At 42.1% G+C, this 13,614-nt stretch overlaps 1 protein-coding gene across 1 annotated transcript in view; it reads left to right on the plus strand.

The window, feature by feature from the left end:
• The window catches only part of RAB8B (RAB8B, member RAS oncogene family), a 38,127-nt gene extending 31,791 nt beyond the window's left edge, over positions 1–6,336 (plus strand). Inside the window, exon 8 of the mRNA XM_083587072.1 lies at positions 2,387–6,336. Coding sequence (XP_083443198.1) covers positions 2,387–2,479 — 93 coding nt within the window. The 3' untranslated portion in view covers positions 2,480–6,336. The remainder of the gene's footprint in view (positions 1–2,386) is intronic.
• Positions 6,337–13,614: the final 7,278 nt, after the last annotated feature.

The raw sequence follows: 13,614 nt of genomic DNA on the forward strand, positions 1-13,614 counted from the left end.
TAAAAAACTTAGTTGAATACCATCCCCACAGTTTTGGCAGGCAAATTTTTTGTATTTTCAATCATACCTCTCTTCTCCAAAGAGGTGGGATCTTGCCTGTGATATGCTGAGCTTGGGAGGTGCTGGGGGCTCCTGTGAACCTGAACCCAGCAATGACAAGCTCCCATCTTCCTCAGTCTGGAGCTGAGATAGAGACTTGTCCTTCTTGGGCTCATCTTCACTCTGGCCAGATGCTTCCTTGCATGGCGAATCCTTGACTTTGTGCAGAAAGGAACTCCTTGATCAATCGAATGCTTTTTGTTTCGTTTGGAACTGGAAACAACATTATAGCATAGAACAAACTCAAAACAAAGGAAGTTCTTACCATTGTTTTGTGCACATTTTGAACAAATTAAGTAGTGTGCCAATGTTGCACATGGCAGTGGGAATATGCAGATTACATTCCTTTCCATATGCTCAAAAGCAACATTCTGCACAGTTTCTTCTCAAGGTCTGCAGTTAGGAGGCCCCTAGCCAAACATTTGTAAAGCTTGGAACTGGCCTGCAATGGTACTAGAGCTTATCTGGTGACATCCCACAGGTATTTTGTTTAACCTTTTGGCTTTCCACATCTAAATGGCTGCAGCTTGTCTTCCTTAGAGGACTCTCTTAAGTGCCAGTGAGTTTGCATTTGTGTCTTTAAGATGCAAGTCAGGCACCACAATCTGAAGGAGCCCTGATTCCTGCCTCCACCCCCACAGTGTAATATAAAAGATGTGCCACAACATTTGCTTTTTTAATGGGAACTTGTGCACACATCTTCATGAGGCCTTTCCATTAAGTAGTGGGCTCAGAGAGAGCCTTGCCATTAAGACATTAGATCTCACGTGCATTAGAGGTAGCAAAATAGAGCATGCAGGTCTGAACCCTTGCACCATCCTCCAGGAAATGCTCCTGCACAAGCCTCGCTGAAACACGTGGGAAATGTGCAAGAAAACAGAAGTGTGTAGTTCCCATTTCTTTGAAAGAGGTCTGCTCAGGAGAGTTGCCTGCCGCATTGTGATCTGTTAAAATCAGATGCGGTGCTCTTTGAATTTTCCATTAGATATTCCCCCAACTGCTTCACTTCACTTGTACTGCAAAGGGATGCAATTTTGCTCCTGTTTGTTTTCAAAACCACCCAATAAGCTAGATTCCCTCCTAGAGGGGAAAGAGGCCCCAGTTGTCCTGCTCAGGGATTGTCCCATTTGGAATAAGGTTTTCTCACTTGACATGGAACTGCCTTTGCCTCCTGTGCTACCTTGATTGTACTGACAGCCAAAGACCTGCTTGCTTATCTGTCCTTTGAGGAAACTTGAACATGTCTGATCGGTCATTATTCCTAGTTTGCTGCACTGTGAATTCTGAATTAATTTGTATGTATGTTTTAAGGCTTTTTTTTTTTTTTTGGTATTTTTTGGCTTGTCTGTCTTCCACCCTAATCTGCTAAGGGAGGAAGGCCAGGATTTAAATATAGTGACATAAAGAAAGCAAGGCTGTCCTGTGTAGTGTCCATGTACAGGAGGCATAATCAAGCAGAATCCTCTCTAGCATGAACTTTAGGAATGGAATTTGCACATGATTCTGCTGCCGCTCTTTTGCAAAGCTCCTTTTCACTACAGTGAGGCAGGCGTATTCATTCTTTCATGATTTCCCAAAGGCCCGGTAGCTGAATCAAAATTGTGGACTCTTACACCTGAAGAGGTTCTGAGCACCCACACACACCCTGGTGTCTGCATGAGTTTCTGTTCTGGGCATAACTTCAGCAAGCACGGAACAGTGACTCATGCAGGGCTGCAATGGGCATCCACCTCTGAGGGCAGGTAACTACTGCAACTCTGTATAAGTTGTGATTAAATGCTCCAGATAGGGCAGAATTATAAAGCCTAAGCAAAAGAGGCATCATTAGAGCAGTGAGGTGTATAGAGCAGAGTAGTCCAATGCATGGCCCTCAATACCTTTTTTGGTGACCCTCATCAGCATTGATGCCTCTTACACACACACACATACTGCTGCCCTTGTGCTGCCTTCCCAAAGCTGGGTAAAAGAGAAGCTGGGCTTTGGGAGGAGGCATGTGGGCTCTAGAACCCTGACAGAGCCTGGCGCCTTGCTCAGCTGGCTTTGGGAAGGCAGCGTGAGAGCTGGGAGGGGAGCGCCAAATTTTCCAAAGCACTCTTCTGTGCCCTGTGTGGGCAGCTGCTTGACCTCTTGTTTTGAGTACACAATCGCACAGTGTATGATTTATGTACTAGTTTTTCATTGGATTTGAGTTTTGTTTGGAGGGGAGGCAAAAAAATCCAAAGGATTTGTTCATTCTGCGACAATAATACATCTTAAATCTTCTTCTTCTTCTTATGTCTCTCCTTAGAATGACAACAGTTCAGCAGGTGCAGGTGGACCAGTGAAAATAATGGAAAACAGATCAAAGAAGAGCAGCTTCTTTCGATGCACACTGCTTTGATGAACTCCTAATAATAGACTGCAGCATACCTAGAGAGAGAGAAAACCCTTTTCCTGCTTCTCTGAAAGCACAGGCTCACCTGGCCTCAGAGCTGTTACCACCAGGCTGCTGCTGAGAGCTCTGTTTGAATGTAGAGTGTGCTAAACCAAGAGAGAAAAGGATTTTGGTTCGCTCTGCTTCTCAGCAAGTCGGGCTCCCTCTTCTCAAACACGGAAGCTGTGAAGTTGAGAGACACATGTGCAGGAGCTAAATCTTCTTTATTACTTTGTTTCACTGCCTGCTTCAAAAGCTGCTACGTTTTTCTTTGCACACTCATATTTGCCCTCTGTTGCCTGCTAGAGCACAGTCTTAACACTTCTCTTTGCACAGCTTTCTTTCTTTCTTTCTGTTCTGGTAAGCATTCCCTAGCATTTCACCCAGCTGTAGTATAAAGGGATCAGATTGGGTCCCATACTGAATACAGAGGGCATGGCCGTAGATGCAGCACCCATGCTCAGAGGGTCACCATAGAGCCAATAGAATTCTGCCTACAATTATTCATGGGCATCACAAGAGGCCCTTGGAGCTCTGTGTGCTTCCTATACCCCCAGCCAGTTGCCCTCCTCAACTCAGTGTAATTTACTTGTGCTCTGTCAAGGCAAAAGGGAGGGCTAGATGGCATGTAGGCATAGACCTCCCACCAACACTGTGGCTCCTCATACTGCCTTGTGTACTTAATAAGAAAGGGCAGAAGGGCTGAAAGCCCCACACCTGGTGGCCGGAATATGGCCCTAGTATTTTTCTCAGGCATAGAAATATGTCTGCAACATAAATGTGGTTTTGTGGCCTGGTGTTGGAAAGCTTAACACCCCAGGCACTTAAAATTTCTATTTGGGCTTGCCACTTTTGTTTGACAAATACACAGATCTGTTTATATGGAAATGAACTTTTTTTCTGAATGTATGGTGTTGAATTTCTATGTACAGAAGGTGTACTGGAACCACTTACAGTATCTCTTACATCAATCCAATTTCACTTCTATTTCATGCTGTATTCAGTTGAACTGGAAGGCACTCAGTTCTCTCTTGAATGCAACTATTCCTGTATATAAAGGTTCCTGTTTCAGCCTGTTGAATATTAATAGAAAAAGCACACACAACGTGTAACTATCCCCTCTAGCTTTCAGTCCCTTTTTCAAAAAGCATAGTCACTGTCCTCCTGATATGACCTTCCATGAATCTTGAGGCAACTGGTGTTGGTTCAGACATTTAGAACAGATATAAACTTAGCTGCCTTTCTCACTTAACTGAGACTCCCATACCAGCCTATTTCACCACTATTTAAATTATTTATAAAATGTTGAGTTACTTTAAATACAGGTGCTTTAGTTCTATTGATGTGCCAAACATGGACCTTTGTAAGTTAAAACTTATCTCAACACAACCTTGATGACACCCCAGCTCCATGAGCTGCTGTTGTGAAACATGTCCCATTAGCTAGCCAAATAGGCACACAACGTTGCATCGTTTTAGAGGGTCAAATGTCAATATAATTCTAAGCATATCTTGCGTCATTCAAGGTGAATAGGTTGGCCACTGGCACTCTGTAACATAACATTGGTTGAGCGGGTTAGAAAAAACATTCCTGTGGAGTTGTGAATTTTTGCACACTCTTCCTGCCCCTCTGTTTATAATCCTAACAATATTGCTCCAATTACCTCTTGGATTGCAGCATCTGGGTTGATGCATGGAAAGAGGAGTGTATCCAACAGGAATATTAAGCAGCAAAACACAAAAATGTCTGATTGCTGTAGGTCCCGTGCTTGGGCTAAAGTGTTGTGGTTCTTGCTTTATAACACAAAGTGCTTTTTGGGGGGCAAGTGTGACTCCACCCACGATGAATGTCCATCTTTTTTCCACATCTGACTTCTTTGTATTGTAATCTGTATCTCAGGGGGTTTGTCTGAAAGCCAAAACTGACAAGTTCTGTGGTTCCTTTTGGCAGATTTTCTTTGCTTATGTTTCCTCTTCGTTGGCATCATACTTCACATCTTGGTTCTATGTACGAACATTTAGTCTCTATGAACTTCCCTTTGAGAGAGCCTGTAACTAGTTGAATTTATATAAAGTGCTTCTTGAAGCAGCAGCAAATTGGGGTATCTACTCTGTTTTATTTTAAAAAATATCTTGCTATTTTCTTACTTCTAGCTGTGCTAAAATGTACATAATTTGAGTAAGACCATAGGAAATTCACTTTAAGATTGGTGTAAGGATGCCACACACAGTTCACTTTCCCTCATTGTTAATATTGTTAATATTTAGTTTTATCCTGTCAAAATATTAGTGACAGAATAGTCTGTTCCCTGCTGAAGTTCTGAAAATATTTGTTTCATACGGAAACAACTTTAGTCTTAAGGAAATGTTGGTATAGCCTATGCAGCAGTATTAAGTGCTATGGCTGCACTTCAAACTTTTCATAATGGTTGATTTAGCCCATTTTTCTACAAATAATATGCCTTGTCGAACTGCATTTTACAGTGTAAATCAGCTGATTGTCCACGTCAACTTATTTCCTTGAGTGCTCGAGGCAAACAGGCAAACTATGATGGTATGGGGACTGCCTTTGCCTTCATTGCTTGATGCAAACATTTCTTACCCCAGAACAAGTCTTGTGTTGGGTGTTAACCCTGCAAAAGACAACATTCTTCCATTTAGCTAATAGTTGGTTTAGATTCCCCAACTGTTGTCTTTTCTTCATGATACAACACATTTAGCCTTGCTTTGCAGAACTCACCCATTTAAGTGAAGGGTAAACCTTGATACGCTTTCCAGAGCAGAAAGCATACACTCTCTTTCCGTTCTTAGTTTTTTGTCGTTTACTACTGACTTTCTAAAAAGAGAGTGCAATTTTAAAACATGCATCTGTGCTTAGCTAAACTTGTTGATCCATCAAAGCATTGTCTCTCCTCCAGTTGACATTTTATAGCTTAATTGCTTGGTTTTAAGTTTCATACATCTGGTTAGACTTGGATTCCTGTGTGGCACATGAAATATAATCTCTTTTTGAACTTGGTGTTCTCTCTGTACCATACTTGTAAAATACTTGCTAGCCTTTTTTGAGAAGTGTTGTTTTTTTAAATAAATGGGGTATTTACCTGTCCCAAGTGCATTCCCACTTCTCACTTACTTGCAAATTCAATGAATAAAGTCCATTAATTCTGCCAGCCAAAATGGATGTTGTGTTAGACTTCTTTAAATTCTGTCATCAACTTGGTCTGTAACAACTTGAGAGGCTTGTGACAGTAAGTTAATGTGCAAACGTGTTTGGTAATTATGGAAAGGCTTGATTTAGAGTGAGTGCAATATTTGTAAGGCTAAAGAATGAAGGGGGCTAACAGTAAGTCTGGTGTCACCATCTTCTAGTCTTATGCCTTTCATTTTAAAATACATGTCCATACAGGGCTTCTTAGATAAGTTCCCCTAGCTTCTGGGGAATTTGTAGTGTGTTCCTATGGCCTTACAAATATATTTTTCTGCCCAAATATCATGTTTCTCCCTTGAGCTTAACAGTTTTAATGAGACATACTAAATTCTGAGAAATAAAGCATGATCCAGAAGAGCCTAATTTTTACATAATTATTCTGCCATGTGTGAAGCACATATTATCAATACTCCAAAAGCATAAGGTGGAAAAGCTCCGGCAGATAATGTGAACTTGTCATGTGGTTAACTTGTAAACTTAATCATTAACTGTGTATTGATACTGTGTACAAACGAACAAAAAAGACAAGGGGGAGGGGTATTATTTCAAGTGAACTCTTTTATAACTATGTGCGTCTCAAATAAAATTACATAATTAAATGTTAAGTTTTTATGAAATATACAGTGTGATCAAACAAGTTCTGTAGTGCATTATTCTGCCTGATGCATGCTGTTGGGAGTAAAAAGAGGTAAGAGACAACTGTTTCCTGAAACTGAATGGATTGATTGAACACCCTTTGTTGAATAATTCAGGGCCATATCTACAGTATGCTTAACCCTGATCACACACAATTTTCAGAACTACACTCAGAAAAAGTAACACATTAGATCTACATCCCTGTCCAAATGTTGAATTACAATGCGCATCAACCCTAACTCTTGGCTGGAGCTGATGTGGGCATTTGGAGAGTCAGAGGTTCCCTATCCTTTGCCTACTGTGTCTCCAAGAGCTTTCCCCCCTAGCCTTGTCAGGAGATGCCAAGAACTGAGTCTGGGACTGTCTATGTCTCTCAGCTACAGACTTCTCTCTTCAATCATCTGTGAATGAACTGTTTCCTGCTTCAGTTTATTCCAATGTGAAAATCTGTAAAAGGTGACTGACACAAACATGGTCTCCAGCTATATTTCATTCATATAAAGATTCTGCTAGTACAGTCACTGCTGGTTTGAAATACAGCCGAATATTGTTACTTTTGGTGAACAAAAGGATAACCTTTTGCATATTCCATTCATATACAAAGCTGCTCAGGGAGCATGTAGCCCAGCTGAATCCTCAGATAAGCGGCTAAAGTTGGAGAGGAGTGGAAAGGAAAACTGGCAGATGTTTCCATGCTTTCTGCAAGACTTCTGTACTAGGATAGCTAGTACTTGATTGCAGCCTAACAGTATATTTTGTTTTGCTTTCACTTCCCTGCTCTTTCTGTTAAATTTATTTGGAGCCATTCCCATTTTATCTTGGCAATAATCTTGTTTTAGGTTGAATGTGAGAGTGACCTAAACAGCTTCATGGCTGAGCAGGGAGAATAATATTGTGTGTTGAGCTTAGAACTAGAGAGAAGCATTTACACTGACTTCTAAGTGTGAGAGAGGCTGCTATCTTTACTACTTAATCCCATGTGTTTGGTTCCCTTCTGTAACACAGCACCAAAGTATCCCCTTCCAGCTGGTGAAGGCAGCCTGCCAGAAGTCAGTGGTTTGAAAACCCTCTATTCCACAACAGTAGCTTATCTGATATTAATGTATTGCTAACCTAGTTTGGGCCCAATGAGTCGTGTTACAAAGGACAAAAGGCACGCTTGCATACAGTAGGAATATCCCTACTCTGGTAGGCTTGAAGACTCATCCCCTTTTCTAAAAGTATCGTGCTCAGGGTTTTTTTAACCCTGCCAGAACATCTATATGAAGCTGTGGGGAGTGGTCATTAGGAGTTTGGGGCTGAGGTTTTATCAGTATACAGCTGAAACCCTTTCGTAGAGCAGGCATGTTTAAAGGTTCTGGACTTCAGTTGGTTTGACAGCTATGCCTGTTCCTGAATAGGAAGAATTTGGCTACTTCAGTCATGCATTGGTAACCTCGCAGATAGACAGTGGCCACAGCACCCCATCCCATAATTATGTATTTACAGCACCCTGGACCTACCTGGCTACACCATTCTAGCAGCATTTAATTAGCTAGGCGGGGGGGGGGAGTCCAGAGGGAAGGAGGTCAGACATTACAGCAAGTATGATCCCATAATAAAATTTATAAAATTCTATCAGTTCAAGCATATATTCAAAAGGCATATTATTATTATTATTATTCACGACAATTACAATAATATGAACCGACCTGGACCCGTGATCATCATCTGAGACCCTTCATGTGCCTCCTCTGTGAGAGGTCCAGAAGGTGGCAACCTGAGAACAGGGCCTTTTCTGCAGTGGCCCGCAAAATCTTTAGGCGCTCAGCAAAAAGATGTCTCTTCAGCCAGACAGTCGGCTGATTAACATTCTATGGCTTTTAAATGTGTTTGTGGGAGGGAGGTTAATGGCTTGTTTTTGTTTTATTATGTATTTTGTGTTTTCTGTTGCAAACGGCCCCAGGATCTTCAGATGAAGAACGGTAAGTAAATAACAACAACAACAGCTATATAGCTGGGATAGTCAGTAGCGTATGAGACTCTTAATCTCAGGGTGGTGGGTTTGAGCTCCACATTGGGGAAAAGATTCCTGCATTGCAGAGGTTGTACTAGATGACCCTTTACAATTCTATTAAATAATTGAAATGGCTATGCTTACATGACATATTTATTGTAAGTGGTTGTCAGGGAACTGCCATCGGAGCCAGAGGGAGAGGGAGGGCTCCAGAGGGGTTCAGGAGAGCGTCCTGGGAGGGAGAGAAGCAGCCCATCTGCTGGGGAAGGAATTCAGCGTAGCACCAGTGGAGAAGGGGGACAGATGGGGGAATCGGCGAGGTGGCTCCATGACTCCTCGCCAGAGACCAGCGGGGAGAGCACGGGTCCTCCGTTGCCCACACCCTCCCTGCGCAGAAGCCCAGGGAGAGTAGGCGGAGACTAGGCGTCTAAGAGCTTCTTTGCTGGAAGAAGTTCAAGAAACGCCCACTGACGGATTCTGCCAGCGATTGAGACAGCCACGGGCGAGTGGCTGTCCGGACAGAAAGGGTTCACCCAGGTAACCCAGCCAGGTGTGGTGTCGATTTACGCACGAGCAACCCCTAGAACCATTACAGTGGTCTTTGTTTTGTTGGATTAAAATTAGATTTTTTAAATATGCAGCTTGGAGTAATGTACACATCTCTGCAAGCCATTTCCCCTAATAGAATGCATTTTTGCATGTTGTTTTCACTAATACCTCCATTTCTATGCATACTTTCCTCTAACATGCATTGTGATTGGCTGGAGAACTGCATTGAAAATTAGGATATATGCAAATGTTGAAGGACAGATGTTTCACATGTTTTGGAAAGTGTGAATTGGAGAGATTCTGCTTTAAATATGTTCTGGATCCAATCCCCCTCTATCCTCTGCCAGTCAGCCAAGGTGAGGCGAGGCCTAAACCGATAAGCGGCAAATTTTGCCCTACTCATTGCAGAGTTTTCTTTAGTCGGCCTTTGTTAGAACCAGATTTTTTTAAAAGAATACAGTAAATAATATTCAGAAAAGCAAACTATTTATGAAAGTGCTTCTGCACCACTACATATCAAAGTGGGGCTGTGTATAAGAATAAAACAACATAAAACATTATTTGCAGAAGTTGCTTGGCTGCACTTCTATCCCTCCTTTTCTCCAAGGGAGCCCAAGGTTGTGGACCTGGTTAGGCTGCTCCCTATTTTATCCTCTCAACAACCCTGCAAGGTGGATTAGGCGGAGGGACCGTGTCTGGCCCAAGTTCACCCAGTGGGTTTCATGGCTGAACAGGGATTTGAACCCTGGTCTCTCAGGTCCTAGTCCAACACTGCACCATAAATGTCTTCTAAGCCGTACATCTCCATAGGTTACATTCAAATAATAAATGGATCAAACAAGCCCATTTCCCTACAAACTTGTCAATGTGAAAATTTTCATTCCTCCTATGAACTAAATCTGCTGATTTGCCCATTTCTGCCATTCTGTTAAAATTGTTTGCAAAGTTGTTGAGGATAAAAAGCAACAACACTGTAAAGCATTTTGGAAAATTTTAAGTGCTAGTAGGAAACTGCAAGGGATGGTTCAGATGAGACGCCATTGTGTGGAGCCCATGGATAGCACAGGGGCATGGCATACCCTCCACAGACTGGGACTGCCAAGCACCTGTGTGAAAAGTCTACGGAGCCCACGCCAGGTTATCCTAGATGTGTCTCACATCCCAGGTAAATGTGCCCCACTGTATTCTTTGGGGGTGATGTCTGTGGAGGAAAGATGGGGTGGACATGCAATAACATGGGGCTTCCAGATATAAGTGCAAAGCGTTTCCACATTAAAAAATTATCATAATAGTTCTTGTTCTTCCACTATGCACTAAAGAAAACAGATATTTCAGTAAAATTCTTATTCCTAATTTGTCAAAGTTTAGATAAGAATATCTTTACTTTTTGCTCCATACAGGATTCTGCCACTAGATGGTATCAAATTGCTTCTCCTTGAAATTGCCACATCCCCTTAGTGTTTCAAAAGAAAAACTAAATAGACCCTGTGTCTTGAAATACACATCTTGCTACTGTTGAGCAAGAAGCTACAGTTAAAAAATTATCTGCAGGTATATGCATAACTGTTGATCTCTGTTATTTCATTTTGCAGTGTGTATAAGTGAGATGTTTCATTTTTTTCACTCAGGCAATTCTTTTTGTTTCTTTTGATATTACTTTGGTATATTCTCTCTTTCCAAAACATGAATCCCTTTAGCTGGCTACAACTATACTGACTTCATGTTTCTGTTGTTTCTGTCTTAGTTGTGTGTCAGTTAGCCTACTGCTTCTATTTCTGTGCGTGGCAAAAAATGTATTCTAAAAATAATTTAATTTTTGACATCTACACAACTCTAGAAATAGTCCCTAATTTTAAATTCTTACATTGGTTGGCTGATGTTGGAAGCTGAATGCTGAACAAATACATTATCAAATACAAATACACACAGCTGCTGCAGAGATACCCACACACAATTTTGCTGCTTTATGAATGTCTTCAGCCCAGTTCTAGTGACTTTTAAAAACTTTTAGCCTTGAAACCCCTAAGAGTCTCAATTTACAATGTATTTGCGAAGTGGCTCATCATAAGCACGGCAGGCTGCTTTTGCTTTTGTTGGTGTTATAAGAATTAGATGTTCATAAATGTACCAAGCAAACACATACAAATATGTAAACTACATGTCTGAAACCCACAGAAAAGTCCTGAAACAATTTTCTCTTTCCCAAAATGACCTCAAATATTTCTCTGCAAGGTTGAAGTAAATGGGAAAAAACCTCCCCATTGTCTCTGTGCCCACAAATCCTGCCTTAAGGGCACATTTAAGATGTGAATAGGGTGAGCCTGTGACCTGGATTCGGGAATTAAGTAGTTATTATAACAAAGGAGTGGCCAAAACCCAGATAATGCAATCAGGTAACCTGCCAGACAGGAGATAACACACTCAGGATTCTGTTTTAGACCACCCCTTCTGTGATGTATGTATGATATATTGGGGGAGGTGGTCCTGGGCTACACCCATTCTGTGTTGTATCTATGATGTTTCTGGGGGTGGTCTGGAGTATGAGGGTGGGCAATTTCCAAAGTCTATATAAGGGCGGGCACACCTTTGTTCTGGGTTCCTCCTCTTTCCTGCTTGTGGTGAGTGAGGAGTCTGTTGCAACAGTTTTATAAAGATCAGGCTTAATAGCTGCTTTGCTTTTCAATATTCTCTGGTTGGCCTCTGTTATTTCTCCTACTAATAGAGAACCTACAAAAGGACTCTATATGGGCTCTTGGGTACCCCATAAGGGAAAAGGAGCAGTTTTTTCTCTCATAACATTGGCATATTGTCATCATAATGTGATACAAACAAATTATCTTGCTTATTCATAATCCATTTAATGAACTCCCAGTCTTCTTTTTTAATTGGGTGGTGTGGCTACTTTCCAATAATTACTTTGAGTTAGGGTGTGGAAACTCAGCCCTGAAGGCCAAGTGTAGCCCTCTAAGGTGTTTGGCCCTCAAGGCAGTCCCAAGGTCGCCAGCCTTGTTCCACACCCTTCTCAAGTGCAGTTGCCCAGCTGGAGACAGAATTGTAGAGTTAGAAGGGACCCCACAGGTCATCTAGTCCAACCCCCTGCGATGCAGGTATGACAGACCAGGGTCTGGTGATGCAGTCCCGCTGAAATTCCACCAGAGGGCTGGAGCCTCTCTCTGATTGGCTACAGAGTCTGCACTTGGGGGGGGGTGGGGAGAATAAAAAGGAGCTGTTTCTGAGGGAGAAGTTAGATAACAGAAGAGTTAGTAACAGAAACTGAAGTGTAGCAACTGATTTTGAGTAAAGAGAGGTTAAGAGAAGCTGTGAGACATCTTATGCTGTAGTTGAAGTAAACTTCTAACAGACAGTATGCAATTCCTGACCCCACTTTGTTTCACAAATTTCTTTTTGCTTAATAAAACTTTTCCTCTTTGCTTGATCAACTCCTGCCTGAGATAGCCTGTGGTAAATGGTAAAACTTATGTAACTGGCATACAGAGTGTGTGTTATGTTTAATTGGGGGCCGTTAGCGGGATGAGTCCACTCACTATTACAGTGGCACCTCGGGTTAAGTACTTAATTTGTTCCGGAGGTCCATTCTTAACCTGAAGCACCACTTTAGCTTAATGGGGCCTCCTGCTGCTGCTGCGCCACCAGAACCCAATTTCTCTTCTCATCCTGAAGCAAAGTTCTTAACCCGAGGTAATATTTCTGGGTTAGCGGAGTCTGTAACCTGAAGCGTATGTAACCTGAAGCGTATGTAACCCAAGGTACCACTGTAATTGGTAGTAAGTGGTGGATCTGCTACAGGAGGAATCTCAACTAAAGGATCCACGAGAGATGACCATCCAACCTCTCCTTAAAACCCTCTGGTGAAGGTATCTTGAACTATGATAATGCCTCTTGCTTTTCTGGATGGAGAGGTGTTTGTATGTGTCCAGGTGTGTGTTTGGAGTGTGGGTGCAATATACCCTACTGTACAAAGGTAAGAATCACATCTGCCGCTTTGCACATTTTTAGCCCTTGGCCCCGTCATGGGGGCCTCGAGAAGCTTGCCCATAAGGGAATGCCCTGGATTATTGAAAGCTAAGGCTGAAGGTTTCTAAAGCAGTAACTTGTACACAATTGCACCCAGGCTCTTAATTCCTCTTTTGCAACTTCATCTGAATTGCTTTAGTGCGTTAAGAATAGTAAGACACTGAAACTCGAAATCCCAGGCAACTAAGCAAATAGTACCAGAAAGGGATGCTTCCTTCCTTTCCATTGCTCACATCCAGAAGAGTAAAGCAGGAGAACGATTACTGTGTGTCAGGTGTCATAGTAGGAGCAGAGCACTGGGAGCTGTCTGATGTGCCAGCTGTAGAACATTGTGTGGTGGGGATTACTCTTCTTTGTGGTCTGACTCCAACAGCAATTTGCCCTACTCCTATTTTGGTTGTGGCCCAGCTCTTGAATAATATTTGTGTGGAAGTGTTTTTGTAATTATTGCTATAGGAGGTGCACATATGGGGGGGGGGGAGAGGACACAACCAGTCAGAACAGGACATCTCTCTGTTTACATTTTTCAGTTTTCCTGTCAGCTTCACCCCAGGAAAATTAATCCAAGTGGCCAATTCCAACATTTGTGTTTTGGGGCTGAAAGCAAATTCTGTATCGGATTCAATATGGTATATAATGTTATTCCCTCAGTATGTGAACTCGGGCTATATAAATACTC

This window comes from Podarcis filfolensis (assembly GCF_964270895.1).
Source record: "Podarcis filfolensis genome assembly, chromosome: 14".
Classification (NCBI taxonomy): domain Eukaryota; kingdom Metazoa; phylum Chordata; class Lepidosauria; order Squamata; family Lacertidae; genus Podarcis; species Podarcis filfolensis.